Source organism: Peromyscus eremicus, chromosome 16_21 (genome assembly GCF_949786415.1).
Source record: "Peromyscus eremicus chromosome 16_21, PerEre_H2_v1, whole genome shotgun sequence".
Taxonomy (NCBI): Eukaryota; Metazoa; Chordata; class Mammalia; order Rodentia; family Cricetidae; genus Peromyscus; species Peromyscus eremicus.
In genome coordinates, this window is record NC_081432.1 from 36,860,054 (window position 1) to 36,877,354 (window position 17,301).

General features: G+C 47.2%; 1 protein-coding gene and 1 long non-coding RNA gene across 4 annotated transcripts in view; one reads left to right on the forward strand and one right to left on the reverse strand.

The window, feature by feature from the left end:
- Fam178b (family with sequence similarity 178 member B) overlaps positions 1-17,301 on the forward strand; it is a 135,633-nt gene that overhangs the window by 82,290 nt on the left and 36,042 nt on the right. For both annotated transcript variants that reach the window (XM_059282204.1, XM_059282205.1), the window contains 4 exons: positions 125-239; positions 11,890-11,983; positions 12,284-12,460; positions 12,648-12,745. In XM_059282204.1, coding sequence (XP_059138187.1) covers positions 125-239; positions 11,890-11,983; positions 12,284-12,460; positions 12,648-12,745 — 484 coding nt within the window. The remainder of the gene's footprint in view (positions 1-124; positions 240-11,889; positions 11,984-12,283; positions 12,461-12,647; positions 12,746-17,301) is intronic.
- Positions 329-4,300, reverse strand: LOC131926655 (uncharacterized). 2 transcript variants are annotated; one of them, XR_009383533.1, is made up of 3 exons: positions 4,116-4,247; positions 1,916-2,371; positions 329-392 (listed from the first exon to the last, which is right to left on the reverse strand). It is a non-coding gene; the product is annotated as an uncharacterized LOC131926655 (long non-coding RNA). The 2 variants fall into 2 exon arrangements; XR_009383532.1 differs by lacking the exon at positions 329-392 and having other exon boundaries at positions 2,157-2,371; positions 4,116-4,300.

Consider the following 17,301-nt stretch of genomic DNA (forward strand, 5'->3'; position numbering starts at 1 on the left):
AGCTGATGCCCCCGATGCTAGCACATGGAGGACCTGCCCACCCCGAGCTGGGCATCGCCCAGGCAGGGGTGTGGCCTACCCCCTCCTTTCCCCAGTCTCAACTCTGCCTCCTTTGTCCTGACAGATGCAGACATGCGCTTTTGGTGTCCCTCACTGCAAGAGGTCAAGGAGGTGTTCCACAGCCTGGGAGCCTACAACCCTGCCCTCTACCCACACGGGCCCTTCCAGCACAGCACAAGGTGTGTGGCTGCCCGGCCTCATTGCTACCTTCTCTCTAGTTCTCAAGTGACTCTAGCCTACAGAGTAGGACTGCTGCACAGGCACCCATACCTACCTGTGAGAACAAGTGTCGCCCCACAGTGTGGCCTTCTGGACTGAGTGCTCAGGGGTGCCTAGACAGCCGGGGTGGAAGCGTTCTGTCACTTACTCAGACCCTGCCCCCTCCCTCTGCTGGATCCCAGACTTCTCAGTCTAGTTGGTACCTCCCCAAGGCAGACTCCAGTCTTGCTCAAATCTGTTCAGCTAGTGCTTACAGCAGCTCCTGGCCAGCCAAGCTCAGCTTTCTGTCATTGTTGGGCTGGGAGAGGATGTGTGTTTGTTTGGGTGTTTTGAGATAGGGTCTCATACCTTTCAGGCAGGCCTCAAACTCTCTGTTTAGTGCAGGAGAGTAAACCCAGGGCTTCCTGGATGCTAGCCAAGCACTGTACCAACTGAGCTACACCCCAGACCACGGTTTTTAAAGACAGAGTCTTGCTATAGCCTAGCTGGCCTAGAATTTTCTGTGTATACAAGGCTGGCCTTAAACTCAAGGCTACTCTCCTGCCTCTGCCTCCTAGAGTGATGAGATTACAGATCCACACCGGTGTGTCTAGCTTAAAATGGGAAACCATTGAATATCCTTTAGTCCCAGGAGGCAGAGCAGGCAGATCTTTGTGAGTTCAAGGCCAGCCTGATCTAAATAAGGAGTCCAGACCAGACAGAGCTACACAGTAAGACTGTCTCAAAAATACCTTTTGTATCTATAATCAATTTTTTTGTTAGAAAAAAACAAAAAAACTCCTTTCCCGGAGGGCCTCATGCCAGCTAGACGAACTGCCAGCTGAGCTATCCCCCAGCATCAGCACTGTTTTGCATACAGTTTCCACTAGGTTCTATTTTGCATGAGTTCATTTTGTGCCTGTACTGGGCTTGGTGGTGGTGGACAGTGATGCTAATTGTGTGAGCACATCCCTGCCCTTGAGGGACAGAGCCACACAAATCATGAATGACTGTTGTCGGGTGGGTGATGACCAGATAGAGGCTATAAAAGTGTGTGTGTTCGATTGTTCTCCAAATCACAGCACATCCCAACTTCCTTGAAAACTCTCTGAGATGTTCCCCACCCTGCATCCGGCAGCAGTCCCTCCACCCGGGCAGAGCTGGGACCCTTTCTTTAGCTGCCGGATGTTTCTCTGCAGGGAAAGCGGGAGCTTTCTTAAGAACCTGTTCCACGACTGTTTAGTAATTGTCTGCCAAACCCAGCCACACTTGGCTCTGCTATAAATACCCCACGCATGTGCCAGCCTGCCACGCTCCTGCCCCTTTCCCTTCTGGAGTACAGCGCTCCATATTGGGTGTAATAAGCCTCTTGCTGCGCTGCTCTCTCATGCACCCTGCTGTGTCTTGGATGAGTGGGGAAATTTGAATTACACTCAGAAAAAGCAAAGCATGCCAGAGGAAGAGCCTGGTGGTGGAGGGGATCAATAAGCCACTTGTGACACACAGGCTTTGGTGAGTACCCAGACCCCACCTGGGAGGTTTGAAATACACTGGAGGCTTCCCAGTTTCTATGCAGCTCTGCTCTTCCTAGAGACCTTCAGTCTGTGGCCTTTAAACATGTCTCCAGTTTTCCATGCACAAACATTAGTACACAGACTTCAGCTTGACCAGGTACAGTGAAGCCCCAAATTGGAAGAGGGGAGTTGATGTGCCACGTAGTCTCACTCCTAGGCATTCCTTTTGACCCCTTCCTTTAAGGAGCATAACTGTTAACCCTCTTGCCCAGGGAGGATTCAGATGGACCTGGAGGGCCCATCAATGGCCACAAGGGCATTGTTCTTGCTTGTGGCTTGTAAGAGCAGGCTGGGGACCACCTGCCAAGCCCCTGAGACTGGAGAGATTTTTCTACATGCATTCATTCTCCTTCCTGCATCTTTCCTGGAGCAGGTGGGTGGTGGAGATGGATGCTCAGGGCTGTTTCTTGGGTTGCTGTAAAGTGGCTGCTACACTTGAGAATGCTCCGGATCTCATCGTGGAGCTGAAAGACAATTCCTGCAAAGTGTTTGGGAAACATCCAGATAGTTCCAGCATTCCTTCACCAAGGGCACAATGGCTTGAGGAAGAGACAAGAGAAAGAGCATGCCACCTTTGTCCCATGGTCCTGTTCGTCCTGGTTCTTGGCCACTCTTAGATGCTGGCATTGTGCCATTTGTTCACACTGGGGTTTTTTTCATCCTTATTGGCTTCTAGACATGTTACTACCTAGGGCTCCCTGTGGACCACCTCTGGTGGCACCCCCAGAGTCTCATAACAGCTCAGGCTGGAAGGAAGGACTGAAATGCCTCTGCACACAGCCGCACAACTAGCTGTCTCTAGTCGCTGTGAGAAAGCCGTGTCTTGCGCTGTTTGTTCCTAATCTCGGATTTCTGTCACCATCTCTCTTCTGCAATGTGCATTGCGATTTTCTAACAGGGCTGGAGAGACCTCAGTTTGGGACCTCAAGCATGAGGACCTGAGTTTGGGTTCCCAGAACCCATGGAAAAGTGAGGCACAGCTCTGGGGGACAGAGACAGAGGATTTCGGGATGCCGGGATGGCGGGAGCTTGCTGGCAGGCCAGTCTAGCCAAAACTGTGAGATCCAGGTTCAGTGAGAGCTGGCTCAGTGGTTAAAAGCTAAGATTCCCAACCAGAAAGCAAGGTAGGGGAATGATGAGGGAGGATGATGACTGTTTCCCAATGTATTCACACAAGTGCACACTCATGCACACACACACACACACACACATGCACACCCCCCTACATCCCTGCAGGCAAGGTACACAACTCAGACACACACACAAAGACTTCCTCTCAGAAAGGCACAGCCCTTTGGCAGCTGCACCAAATGCATGCAAATCATAGGTCCAGAAAGTGGGAGGATTTGGGAAATGGAAGGGCAGAAGAGAGGCCAGTGTGTGAACATAAATAGCAAACAGGAGTTGGAGCATCAGCATCCTTGCAAGGGGTTGGGCCCGCACTGCAACAGAGGCTGGGAACAACAGGAAGGTCCTTAGGTAGCTGTGGTCCTCCAGTGCTATCTTGACTACAGAGGCTGGGAACAACAGGAAGGTCCTTAGGTAGCTGTGGTCCTCCAGTGCTATCTTGACTACAGAGGCTGGGAACAACAGGAAGGTCCGTAGGTAGCTGTGGTCCTCCAGTGCTATCTTGATTACAGAGGCTGGGAACAACAGGAAGGTCCTTAGGTAGCTGTGGTCCTCCAGTGCTATCTTGACTACAGAGGCTGGGAACAACAGGAAGGTCCTTAGGTAGCTGTGGTCCTCCAGTGCTATCTTGACTACAGAGGCTGGGAACAACAGGAAGGTCCTTAGGTAGCTGTGGTCCTCCAGTGCTATCTTGACTACAGAGGCTGGGAACAACAGGAAGGTCCGTAGGTAGCTGTGGTCCTCCAGTGCTCTCTTGACTACAGAGGCTGGGAACAACAGGAAGGTCCGTAGGTAGCTGTGGTCCTCCAGTGCTCTCTTGACTACAGAGGCTGGGAACAACAGGAAGGTCCGTAGGTAGCTGTGGTCCTCCAGTGCTATCTTGACTACAGAGCTGTCAGTTGTCCAAGGGAGGAGGGGACATGTGTCTGGGCTCCCCATTTCAGAGGGTTCTTTCCGAGGTCAGCTGTCTTCCTTGCTTTTAGTGGCAAGGCAGAGGGCTGGGGAGGACATCTGCTCAGCTTGTGGTGGGGACAGGCTATACCCTTGAAAACCACGCCCCTGTGACTGCTTCCTGTAGCCACACCTCATCTCCTAATAGCCCAGTCAACTAGGAACTCACCAGTTCATGAAGTTAGCACTCTCATGAGGACTGACCTTCAAAATAGGATCCTTTTGGGGGACATTTCTTATCCAAACTGTATCAAAAGGCCTGCTGAAGGGGTTGCCTAGATACATGGTTCTGGCCCTTCAAGAACATTCTAGTGCTGTTCTCTGGAGTCAGGAGTCTTGGTCCACTTGGTTCTCAGACAGGACATCCCCTTGCAGACACCAGCAGGTAAACAAACGACAACACACTGAGAGAACATCCTGTCCAGCACTGGGGGAGTGGGTAACTGCCTTGAGTGTGTAACTGATCCAGGTGTAATTTGCATACATACACCTTGTTGGTTCAGCGAGGACTGCTCTCCTTTAAGGAGATACCGACTCCAGTTTGTACAAACTGTAGCAGGGCTCACTGCTTGATGCCATATGTAACAAGTCTTTCTCTGTCCCACCAGCCAGCTCTCAGATAACAATACGGAGACTTCTTATTAATTATGAAAGCTTGACCTTAGCTTAGTCTTGTTTCTAACTGGCTCTTTTTTTTCTTTCTTTCTTTCTTTCTTTCTTTCTTTCTTTCTTTCTTTCTTTCTTTCTTTCTTTCTTTCTTTCCTTCCTTCCTTCCTTCCTTCCTTTCTTTCTTTCTTTCTTTCTTTCTTCCGAATGCTGTTTATTGAAGGAGGGAAGAGGTCTTAAATACAGGCTTACAGCACAATGGGAGAACCCCAGAGGGCAGAAGTTCGCTACAGATGTTTTACAATCTTGCATCTAAGCTGTTAACGCCCATTATGCAGGATACACAGACAAGGAACTTCCCTTAAGCATTCAGGAGGGTGGAACCCAGCAGGGAATTAGCATAAGGAGGATATCAAGATCAAGGTCAGCAAGCAAGGCAACAGTTACCCAAAACAGGGGCCAGGGCCCTACAGGTCCCCCTTTTACTAAAAAATGAGCTTCTGACATAGGTTGCGTGGGACGTCAGCAGGTCACCTTACCCATCATGGAGATGCCTGCCCAGGCCACACAGGCACTCTGTCTTAGGTTGGTGAGCGCCCCCCAGGCATTACCCGTCTCTGAATACTCATTATCATACAGGCTCAATCGTGTGTGAGCTGCAGAGGTAACTGCCGCCAAAGATCTCAAAGTGGCGCTGGGCTTGCAATCTGTCTAACTAGCTCTTATAACTTAACCCATTTCTATTTATCTATGTTCTGTCACGTACCACCCACCCATCCTGCTTCTTCTGCGTCTCCTGGTGTTTCTCATGTGCCTAGATTCAGCTCTACTTCCTTTCATTCCTGGAAATCCTGCCTGTGCCTCCTGCCTATTGGCCTAGCTGTTGGCTGTTTAGCTTTTTATTACACCAGTCACAGCAGTACACCTTTACACAGTGTACAAATATCCCACACTTCTCCCTTTTTGTCTAAATAAAAAGGAAAGGCTTTAACTTTAACATAGTAAAACTATATATATAAGAACATTATCAGGGGCTGGAGAGATGGCTCAGCGGTTAAGAGCACTGGCTGTTCTTCCAGAGGTCCTGAGTTCAGTTCCCAGCAACCACATGGTGGCTCACAACCATCTGTAATGAAATCTGGTGCCCTCTTCTGGCCTGCAGGTGTATATGCAGACAGAACACTGTATACATAATAAATAAATAAATAAATCTTTAAAAAAAAAAAAAAAAAAAAAAGAACATTATCAGGTAAAAATTACATTTATAATATCCAGTCCATTTGTATTTGGCAGATTCAGAGAAAGTACTGTATTATCCTATCTTAGTGAGTCCAAGGTTTTATACCTAAACCACTTTCTTTTTTTTTTTTTTTTTTAAAGATTTATTTATTTATTATGTACACAGAAGAGGGCGCCAGATCTCATTACAGATGGTTGTGAGCCACCATGTGGGTGCTGGGAATTGAACTCAGGACCTCTGGAAGAGCAGTCAGTGCTCTTAACCTCTGAGCCATCTCTTCAGCCCTCTAAACCACTTTCTGTCATAACTTGTATTACCATCCTAAAAAGTATCTTTTTAGATCTTAAAACATCTTTTTAGATAAACAACTTAAGCTTTTATGTTTCTCAACCTTATAAACTTTATATCTCTTATGTAAGTTTTTTTCTGAACTTGGTAACAAGAAAAACTGTAACATATAGAGTATTTTATAACAAAAATAACCTTAAATTAGTATCAGTATACAAAATTATCTTAAACAAGAGTAGAAACATAGAGTATTTTATAACAAAAATAACCTTAAATTTGTATCAATATAGAAAATCCATGCCAATGTAAAATATTTGAGATTAATAGTTGCTTTTTAGTTTAAAGTAGATTCAGTAATCTATCCTTTTATCCTGTCTTTCCTATCCTATCATTCCCATATCCCCTTTTTTTCTTTTCAGAAAGAGATCCTTGAATCTAACCTCCCCTTGCTTAGTTTCTTCCCTTTACCGTAACCAGTAACAATTTGCAACCAACCCCCTTAAATGATGACAAATAGCCATAACCTATCAAATGACCAAAAACCATCCACCCTGCCTCTTGGGAATGTGGGTGTTGTGTTTTCTAGACTGCTTCCTGTTGTCTGGAGGTAACTGCATCTTTGGGGACCCTAAGAAAATTGGGATAATGGTCAAGTCCTGGGAGAGCTAGCTGTATTGTTTTTTTTTTTTTTAAATATTTATTTATTATGTTGTTTATTTATTATGTTTACAGTGTTCTGCTTGCATGTATTCCTGCAAGCCAGAAGAGGGCACCAGATCTCATTACAGATGGTTGTGAGCCACCATGTGGTTGCTGGGAATTGAACTCAGGACCTCTGGAAGAACAGTCAGTGCTCTTAACCTCTGAGCCATCTCTCCAGCCCCGCTGTATTGTTTTTTGTTTAGTCTCTATGTGATGGGAAAGTGTAGAGCTTATCTGAAGTCTTGACTGGACAGTCTGTGAGGCTGGACCATCTTAGCTAGCAGCTTTGAAGTTGTTCTGGATGAATAATTTTGAGGAAACCGCAAAAGAGGCATTCTGAGAAACTGGATCACCTGGGCTACGAGTCTTTATTGGTGTCTAGTCTTTTTTTTTTTTTTTTTTTTTTTTTCTGAAAACATTTAAAGGTGGCATATACATCTGTATTAACACAAATATGGAATGTGTAGTGTGTACAAGTCAGCTGAAGATGATTTTGTTGTTGTTGTTGTTGTTGTTTTATGTCTCAGCAGGTAAAAGGTATCTGTCAACTTTATAAGTCCTTTTGGACTGTATAACCAAACCTCTATCCATGTCCTATGAAAGAATGGCATGTGGGCTGGAGAGACAGCTCAGAGGTTAAGAGCACTGACTTCTCTTCCAAAGGTCCTGAGTTCAATTCCCAGCAACCATCCACAATCAGATCTGGCGCCCTCTTCTGTATACGTAATAAATAAATAAATCTTAAAAAAAAAAAAAAAAAAAAAAAAAAAAGAATGGCATGTACTAATAAGTCATGAGGACTCTGTAGCCAACAAGATTTATCATGTCTCATCCAGACTCAGAGCTGTTCCCACAGTAGAGGGATCAGCGTATATGTCCCCTATCTGTCCTGTAGTCTTTCTTGGTTTCTTTTCTCATGTCTGTAGTCAAGATTCCTCAGGAGGTCTCCCCCAATCAAATCTGAACTTCATTAATTTTGAAGAGAACCATAACTTTTTGTTTCCCGTGTAAACAAAGGCATGACCCCAATACAACATATTTTTTGACTTCCAATCTGAAGTGAAGACATTCTTAAAATATATGGATTGGTTTAATTTAGCAGTTTCCATAATCTAATGTCTCTCAACAGCTATTGTTTTTTGTACATTAGCATCTAAAAAATTCAAAATCAACCAAGTACCATACAGGATCCAGACACCCTATGTATTTCCCATCCTTATGTGGATTATTCCTTTTATATTATTTTACTCTTTAAAGACTTTATTATTTTTAAATTACTTTTTTGATTGTCTATACCCACTTTTTTCTTTTTCTTTTTCTTTTTTTTTTCTCAACACCTAAGTCTATTTAAACATACTATATCTGCTTAGAGGTTTTCTTGGTCTGGAGCTGACTTTTTGTGCATCTGCAGCCTCCTCTGACTATGTGAGCCAAATCTTACACTACTAGGCTACCATTGTGTGCTGATGGCTGGCTCCACCACCCCCTCCCAGGGTCTGCACCTAACTGTCCCAGCTCTGGGAAGGTGCTGAGTCCAAGATGCAGCAGACTTTTTTTACCCAGTGCGCTGGCTGCTCTTGTGCTCAGCTGCACAGCAGAGCCTCTTAAAAGAGCCATGCCTTTGTAAGCTGAGCCTATCCAAGAGACCATGGTCACCAGGAAGCCGCATTCAATTCTGTATTCTGAACCTTTTTTTTTTTTTTTTTTTTTTTTAGCTTTCTCAGGCCTTATGTGGCCCCATGTTGGGTGCCATATGTAATGAGTCTTTCTCTGTTCCACCAGCCAGCTCCCAAATAACAACACAGAGACTTATTATTAATTAGGAAAGCTTGGCCTTAGCTTAGGCTTGTTTTTAACTAGCTCTTACAACTTAACCCATTTCTGTTAATCTACATTCTGTCATGTACTGCCTATCCTGCTTCTTCTGTGTCTCCTGGCATCTTTCAAGTGCTTAGATTCATCTCCTACTTCCTCTCTCTCTCCAGAAATCCCATCTATACCTCCTGCCTGTCTATTGGCCATTTAGCTATTTATTATACCAATCACAGCAATACATCTTCACATAGTGTACAAATAGTCCACAATACCAGGTGTGCCTTTGTGGTGGTAGCAGTGGTACTCATATTTACCATCTTCCCTCTGAGAATGTCACAGTGCTCCACAGATGCTGGCCTTTTTAAAAATAATTTATTTATTTTTATTTTATGTGTACTAGTGTTTTGCCTGCATGTATATCTGTGTGAAGATGCTGGATCCCCTGGAACTAGAGTTACAGACAGTTGTGAGCTGCCGTGTGGATGCTGGGAATTGAACTGGGTCCTCTGGAAGAGCAGCCAGGGCTCTTAACTGCTGAGCCATCTCTCCAGCCCCAGATGCTGGCTTGAATATGACTTTTTTCCTCCTCTTCTGCCTTTGATTTTTTTGTTTGTTTGTTTTGATACAGGGTCTCATGTAACCCAGACTGGCCTCAAATGCATTATGTAGCAGAGGCTGGCCTTGAACCCGGAGCCTCCTATCTCTACTTCTACCTCTTAAGTCCTGGGATTACAGGCATGAACCACCATGTCCGGCTTTTTTATTATGTCTTTTCAATCCTTCAAGGAAAGCAAGTTGTTGACGTATAGGAAGAAGTCAGTTGATCACTTTATGAGTCTAAACAATGTGACTGAAACTCAGACTCCAGGTCGTTAAGGTAGGCAGTGAGCGCACATCAGTAACTGACTGTGGAACTGTCAGCTGACTCATAAACTGCTGCATTCAGGCTAGAAGAATGGGAACTGGTGGCCCTGAATTCCTGGTGCTCTTTGTCCTCTTACTAGGTGAAGTCATGAGAATTAGCCAATGCTACATCTAGAATAGCAGTCACAGGACATAATTCATGGGTAGAGTGCTTGCCTAGCATGCATGAGGCCCTGGGTTCATTACCCAGCACTGCCAAATATGTAAGTAAATCACACTTAGACTAGCAGTTATAGATGCCAGCAGTGAGTAAAGGACCCTCGTGATTTTTCTGTCCAGAAAAAGAAGGGCTGGAAAATATCTGGCACTCACAAGGGAAGGTAGCTCTACTTGGGAAGTCTGGCATCCCTTCCCAAGGAGGAGAGGGCTCTGTCACAGCCACACTTCGTTTCCTCAGACAGTTCTAAAAAGACATGTCGCCAGCTCACACTTTCTTTGCTCCTTCTCCCTTTGGCAGCGTCAAACTGTCTGAAATCCTGTTTCTCTGTAGCAGACCATGGCTGCCTGACTCTTTGTGAACATCTGAAAACATGCCCACCCATGCTTGCATCCAGTGCCTGCTCCCAGGCTGGTACGAACCAAGACACCCACTCACATATTGGCATAGGCCCAGTATACACCCAGATGTGCAAACCCCAGCCTCACCCATTCTCTGGTCCTAATAAATGCTAACATCCAAAAGAAAGGCTGAGCCCAGCACCAGCTTCCCCCACACCACTACCAACTTTAGTTTGTTGGCACCAACTTCCCAGGGATGTAGGAGACAGATCTCTTTCCCCTCTGTGAAACCCAGGGCCAAGAAGTAAAGACAAAGGAAACTTCCTGAAGCTGCATGGTGGTGCCTGACAGTGCCCAGGGCCAGAACAACTATGCTAGAGCCCGTAACTTTGTTCAAGGTCATTGTCACCCTCAGCATCTGCAGCTGTTGAGGGTCCAGGGACTCTAAGCACGTTCCTAAGAGTGGAGAAGTCAGGACGGGAGCTGCAGCAGCAGCAAACATGAAACCCTAGGTTCGATCCCCAGTACCACATGAACTGAACATGGTGGCACATACTTGTAATCCCAGCACTCAGGCGGTAGAGAATCAGAAATTCAGTATCATCCTCAGCTACAGAATGATCTGGAGACTAACCAGGAATAGCTGAAAAGAGAAGTGAATGAGACAGCAGAGGGGAGCTTTACCTGAAACCCACTTAACTGGCTAATGTACATTTGGTCTGCAAGAGAGTATTTTAGTGATCTGGGAAGTATGCAGGGCTGCCCCCTCATGCCTATACCATCCTTGCTAGGAGCAGCTCCCGGCTGGCTGTATGTGACTCTCATTTTCAGGGAGGGGATTGCTTCACCTACCCCAATCCACCAATCTCAGCTGGTGCTTGAGTAAATCTGCCCCTCACTGGAGGGACTGGCCACTCTGGACCTGTTCCTAACAACAGCCATTGGTGGGGTGTGCCGGGATTAGCTTTGTTCTGATTCTTGTCTCACTTGCTGAGCCCCCTTGTGAGTTACCATGTGGTTCTTTTAGTGGGTACCATCATTGAACAGGCAAAGATGGCTTTTGTAGAAGATCATAGGGGGATCAGAGGTAGGATTTCCTGCTGTCGAGATCCCAGAATGCTGAAGCTGGAGACCTCATCTGAATGTCCAGCATGTAAGAGGCAGCCGCCCAGTGACCACCCACTCAGTGATGTACCCTCCTCATACTCTTGTGTAGTCCATACCCACACCAAGTCAGGCTGGCCTGTGCGACTGATGGAAATCAGTAGGAGCAATGGGATGTCATTTCAAGATCAGGTTGTCAGAGGTGTACTTCCCTCCAGACACCGTGTTGAGAAGCCCCGTGTGACCAGGAAGCAGGAACCTCCCGATCCAGGGTTGCATGGATGAGCTGAGAGACAGGTTCCCAGCTTGGGCCAGCCTGCCATGAAGGTAGCTCCACCCAGCATCTTGAAGATGACCTGAAGAAGCACCTCCCAGCTGGCTGGCCCTGGATCCTCGGCTCTCAGAATTTCAGTGGCATAATAATTTTTTTTTGTGTTTGTTTATTTGTTTTTTTGTTTGTTGTTGCTATTTTTGAGGCAGAGTTTCTCTGTGTAGCCCTGACTATCCTGGATCTCCCATTGTAGACCAGGCTGGCCTCGAACTCAGCGATCCACCTGCCTCTGCCTCCTAACTGCTGGGATTAAAAGTGTACATCACTGCCACCCGGCCATAATAAATGTTTTTAAGCCCCTACTTGGGGAAAGGGGAAGGTCTGTCCTAGCCAACGATGACAGGACACACCTCAACAGTGGCCTTGTCCTCTGAGCATTCTCTGTTCCACTGGCTCTGCCTCTTTCTCCTTGTACACCTCCTCTATCACTCCCTGTCATGTATACTGATATTGTTTCTGTTTTATGTCAGCGTACTTGAGGGTGAGGCCAGCCTGGGCTGCTGGGAACCACAGGATCCTCCCCAGGAAGTGGCCTTGGACATTAAGCTGAGCTACATCTACAGGGTGAGCCAAACTTTCCTTTCCTGTCTCTCCCCCAAGTGTTGCAGTTTAGTTGGGGAGCATCACCAGGTGCCTATAGTGAAGCAGCTCAGCACCACTGTAGGCTCAGTGGTGGCCCAGGTACCCATGCTACAGAAAGCCTGCAGGCCACCTGTGACTGCCAGGATAGCCAGAGGTTCACAGAACAGGGGCCCTGCTGGTCTCCAGGGAACTGGTCCCCAAGCCCCTTTCCTCACTCTGTGTCCCCTTGGCCCTTCCCCCATTCTGTGTCCCCTTGCTCATCCTGGTTCTCTCTCCTTCCAGTTCCTGATCCTGTGTTTCCTAGTCCAGCCGAGGTCCTACACCGATGCCAGCATCTTGGGTCTGATGGAGATGCTGTGTCGTGCAGGCCTGGATGTCGGGTTGCGCCTGCTGCCCAAGACTGACCTCCAGCAACTCCTGCTCCTACTACTGGAAAACATCCAAGAGTGGCCTGGAAAGGTACCATAGCCTGGGCTCTGCAGACTGTTGTCCCTAGCATACCCTAGATGGGGAGAGCACCACTGGCAGTTTCTTCAGGGGTCCCCGGCCCTCATAATCCCCTTGGCTCCCCTAAGTACGCCGGGTAGCAGGGCAGAGGTGAAGACAGCTTCCTCCAGGAGCCCCCCGGGTGCCTCTGTCCCCACAGCTCCAGCCTCTGTGCTGCGCCCTCAGCTGGGTTTCGGATCACCACCACAACCTGTTGGCCCTTGTGCAGTTCTTTCTGGACGTGACGCCCCGGGGCAGGTGGGTGCTTCTCAACCCCTCTGCCTCCTCCCCTGATGCTCATCCCCATGGGGTCCTTCGAGGACCTAGAATCTTCCCCACCATTCCCAACAAACAAATGTTTGCCTAGTTTTTAAACTCTCCGAGGAAGAACTAAAAATAGAATTCACTAATGAGTTCTTTACAAATGAAAAAAGCCTCATTTTCTTAACATGATCTTATTAGCAAACACTGTCTTATGCAATTAGCCTCAGCCTGCAGTGCCCGCCTTCTTTCTTTGGGGCTCCCTCCCTGCCTTTGGTTGCTGGGTGGTTGTTGTTGTTTTTTTTGTCAGACATCAGCTGCTCACCCCTCTCTTCTCTTCCCACCAGCCGCCCCTACTCCTAATTCATCACCATTTTATTTTCCACACAGCATTTTTCCGCCAGATTATCTTACTATTTATTCCGTTTGGACTCTTCCTCCACGGCACCTCCAGAGCAGGTGCCCTGTCAGGTTCACTGCCGTATCGCCCCAAATCTCAGCCGTGCCTGGCAGGCTGCTGGTGTTCTGTAAAATTCCTTTGGAATGATGAATGAAGTGGACAAGTGAGCTTAGCCCAGGAGAGAAGACCTGTTGGCTGGACTTGGCCTTGGCTCTTCTTGTCTCCTCATTCCTTCTGCTCACAGCCACGAGGAGTGCCCTGCCTGTGCCCCTGATGCCCCTTCCTTCTCACCCCCACCCTGAATAGGCACTTGACAGTTGTCCTTTGTGGGTGTTCCCCTATGGCCACCTCACACCCCAGGGCCCATCAGGCAAACGTACTGGGACTGACTTGGGTCAGTCATAGCTCCACTGGGTTCAGCTTCAGCCTGTTCTCTGCCCAGGCCTGACAGGGAAACTCTGTCCATCTCCCGAATGCACCTGGTCCACTCAGCCCAGACTCCTGGGATTCCTGCCATCATCCCCACAGCACATGCGCTCCAGATTGCAGGCTGGAGATGATGGTCCTAGAGGCTTCTCCCCTTCACACCTTTCATACTTAAACCTGTGCTCGCTGCCTTCAGAATTCTAAATCCTTATTGTTGGCTGCATCTTGTGTCAGCCTCGTGACAGCCATTGAGCTGTCTGGGTCATTTTGAAGCAGTCACTCCCCCCACCTCACCCTACCCCCATTTGATTTCCCGGGACACCTGGAAGGTCGCAGAGGCCTGCCTCAGCTCCTCCTCTCAGCCTGACTGACACCAGCAGAGAGAGGTGGACCAGTCGCTACTACTGCTAAGCAGTTATGAGGATGAATGCCCTCCATACACTAACACTGCATATCCTCGATTTCAGTTTTAAGTTGTAGTCAATCTGATGAGTAGAGAATGTCATCCCATGTTTTTATTTTCACCTCCCTGACTGCCAATGAAGTGAAGCGGCTTTTCACCTCTATTGGCTGTTTGTGATACCCTTACGGTGAATTCCTTCTGGGATTCCTTACCCATTTTTCTATCAGGTAATTTCTCTTCTTATTAACTACATTGATTTACATGTCACTTATATTTGCTACAGTGTATTTTCTCCTAAGATTGTAAATTGTCCTTTTTTGAACGTTGTTTTTTTAATCTTTTAAAATTTAATTTCGCTGGGCAGTGGTGACACATGCCTTTAATCCCAGCACTTGGGAGGCAGAGGCAAGCAGATCTCTATGAGTTCAAAGCCAGCCTGGTCTACAAAGCCAATTCCAGGACAGCCAGAGCTACACAGAGGGACCCTGTCTTGAAAACCAAACAAACAAACAAACAAATTTAGTTTTATTTTATGTGTATGGGTGTTTTTGTCTGCATGTGTGTCTATGCACCACATGTGTGCCTGGTGCTCAAGGAGGCCAGAAGAGGGTGTTGGATCCCATAGAACTGGAATTAGAGACAATTGCTGAGCTGTCATTTGAGTACTGGGACTCAAACCCAGGTCCTCTGCAAGAACAGCAAGTGTTTTAAACTTCCGAGCCGTCTCTCCAGCCCTGGTTTTAATTTTTGTTACATTGACTTATTTTATGTATCTGTGTAAATAAATACATGCGTGCCACAGCATGTGTGTCAAAATCAGAGGAGAACTTATGGGACCCATATGGGACCCAGGGATCAAATTCAGGTCACCAGGCTTGGCGGCAAGCACCTTTCCCCAGTCATCATCTTCCTGGGCCTTTTTTAAAAATTGTTGTTGTTGTCATTTTGTTCTTTGAGACAAGATCTTGCAATGTATCCCAGGCTGGCCTAGAACTTGCCTCAGCCTCCTGAGTGCTGTCTGAGATGGCAGTTGTGGACAACCATGCCCAGCCTGTGTGTGTGTGTGTGTGTGTGTGTGTGTGTGTGTGTGTGTGTGTGTGTATTTGTAGTTTCAGTAAACTGGCTTTCGCTTTTGTTTTTTCAGTAATTGGGGTGGTCCATTTCTAGGAATCAAAGCTAGAGCATGACCCTGCTTAGATGAAATGTCCTCTTGATGAGCTGATCCTTCAGTCCCTCAATAACAGAGTTTTAGGACAGACTTAGATTGGCAGGAACATGGTGTGGACACTACAGAACACTGCCTGGGACTTCTGTATGATGTAATCTTTGCATCTTGAATAGGAAGGCCTTCCTAAAACCACACATGCATAAAAGAGCTGTTCGCAGCCAGGTGGTGGTAGCGGCGGCAGCGGTGGTAGCGCACGCCTTTAATCCCAGCACTCTGGAGGCAGGGGCAGGCGGATCTCTGTGAGTTTGTGGCCAGCCTGGTCTACAAAGAGAGTTTCAGGACAGTCAGAGCTGTTACACAGAGAAACGCTGTCTTGAGAAACCAAAAAAGGAAGAAGAGGAGGAGGAGGAGGAGGAGGAGGAGGAGGAGGAGGAGGAAAAGAACTATTTTCTTTCAGTACTGATTATAGCAAATTCTTTTTCTGTACTTTGTGCCCAGTATCTCTTAATTCCACTCAGAATCTGCTTTTCCAATATATGAGACAGATCTAACTGGAATTCCCCCGCCCCCACCCCTGAAAAGGAGTGTAGATGCAAAGCCAACCTGGTCTACAAAGCCAATTCCAGGACAGCCAGAATTAATGATCCATCATTTCCCGAGAGACTTGAAGGTGGTGTTGTCGTATCCAAATCCATGAGTGTGCTCATTCTTCCAGCCATGCTTTAGGCTGATCTGGGGAATCAGTGTCTTTGTAGCTTCTCTTTGTATTCCTAGGCCTATGACAAGTACCTCTTGAATGACAGTGAGTACAGTGGAACATCCTTCACCTGTATTTCAGACAGATGTGTCAACAGAATGCCCTTGGCCACAAGTTTGGCTGTGGAAGAGGGTTTCTCATTTGGATGAATGTTATTTCTTTAGATTAGCTGGCCATGGTGGCAGACCCCTGTTATCCCAGCTCTCAGGAGGCTAAGGCAAAAAGATCTTGAGTTCAAGGTAAACCCAGCCTACATAGTGAGATCTTGCCCACCCCCCCCCCAAAAAAGGCAGGCATAGTGGCCTATAATCTGAGTGCTGGAGAGGTTGAGGCAGAGGACTCTTGAATTGGAAAGGTGGCTTGAGCTACATAATGAATACCAGGCCAATCTAAACTATATTGTGAGACTGTGTCAGAAGAAGAGGAGGGAAAGGGAGGGGAGGGAGGCGGGGGCTGAGTGGAGAGATGGTTCAGCAGGTACAGTCCTGCTGTACAGTCATGAGAACCTGAGTCTGGATGCCCAGCCCCCGTGTAAGAGTCAGGTGTGGCCACACACGACGGCTGTAATCTCAGCCCTGGGAGGCAGAAACAGAGGCAGAAGGGTCTCAGGTGTTTGCCCAGTCAGCCTAGCTAGGCAAACTGTCAAGCTCCAGATTCGGTCAGAGACTGTCTTGGTTAGGTTTTGTCAACTTGACACAGGTTAGAGTCACCTGGGAAGAGGAACCTCAATTGAGAAAATGCCCCCCCCCCCCCCCCCCCCCCCCCGTGAGATTGGCCTGTAGGCAGGTCTGTGCAGCATTTTCTTAACTGATGACTTGTGAGGGAGGGCCCAGTGCACTGTGGGCAGTACCACCCCTGGGCAGGTGGACCTGGATGGTAGAAGAAAGCCTGCTGAGCAGACCTGGATAGCAAGTCAGATAGCAATGTTCGCCATGGTCTCCGCGTTAGTCATTGCCTCCAGGTTTCCGCCTGAGTTCCTGCCATGACTGCTCTTCATGATAGACCGTGATTTGGAAGCTGAAATAAACCTTTTCCTCCCCAAGTTGCTTTTGGTCTCTCACAGCAATAGAAACCTAATAAAACAGAGAACTTTTCTCTAAATATAAGGCAAAGAGCAACTGAGGAAGATATCCAGAGTTGATCTCTGGATTCCATATGCATATGTGGGCACCCGTGTATTCACATACAATAATAATAATATTATTATTTTTTAAAGAAATGTTATTTTACTTATTTTCTAAATAGAGCATTCATTCAAGTAGTACCAAGTTTAGAAGGTACCAAGGAGTGAGTGGAAGGAATAACATGTCCCAGACACACGCCACCTACCACCTCCAGTCTCAATGCACATGTGTGCACAGCTCCCTGCAGGTTCTTTCACTCCTGTGTGTGCCTGGCT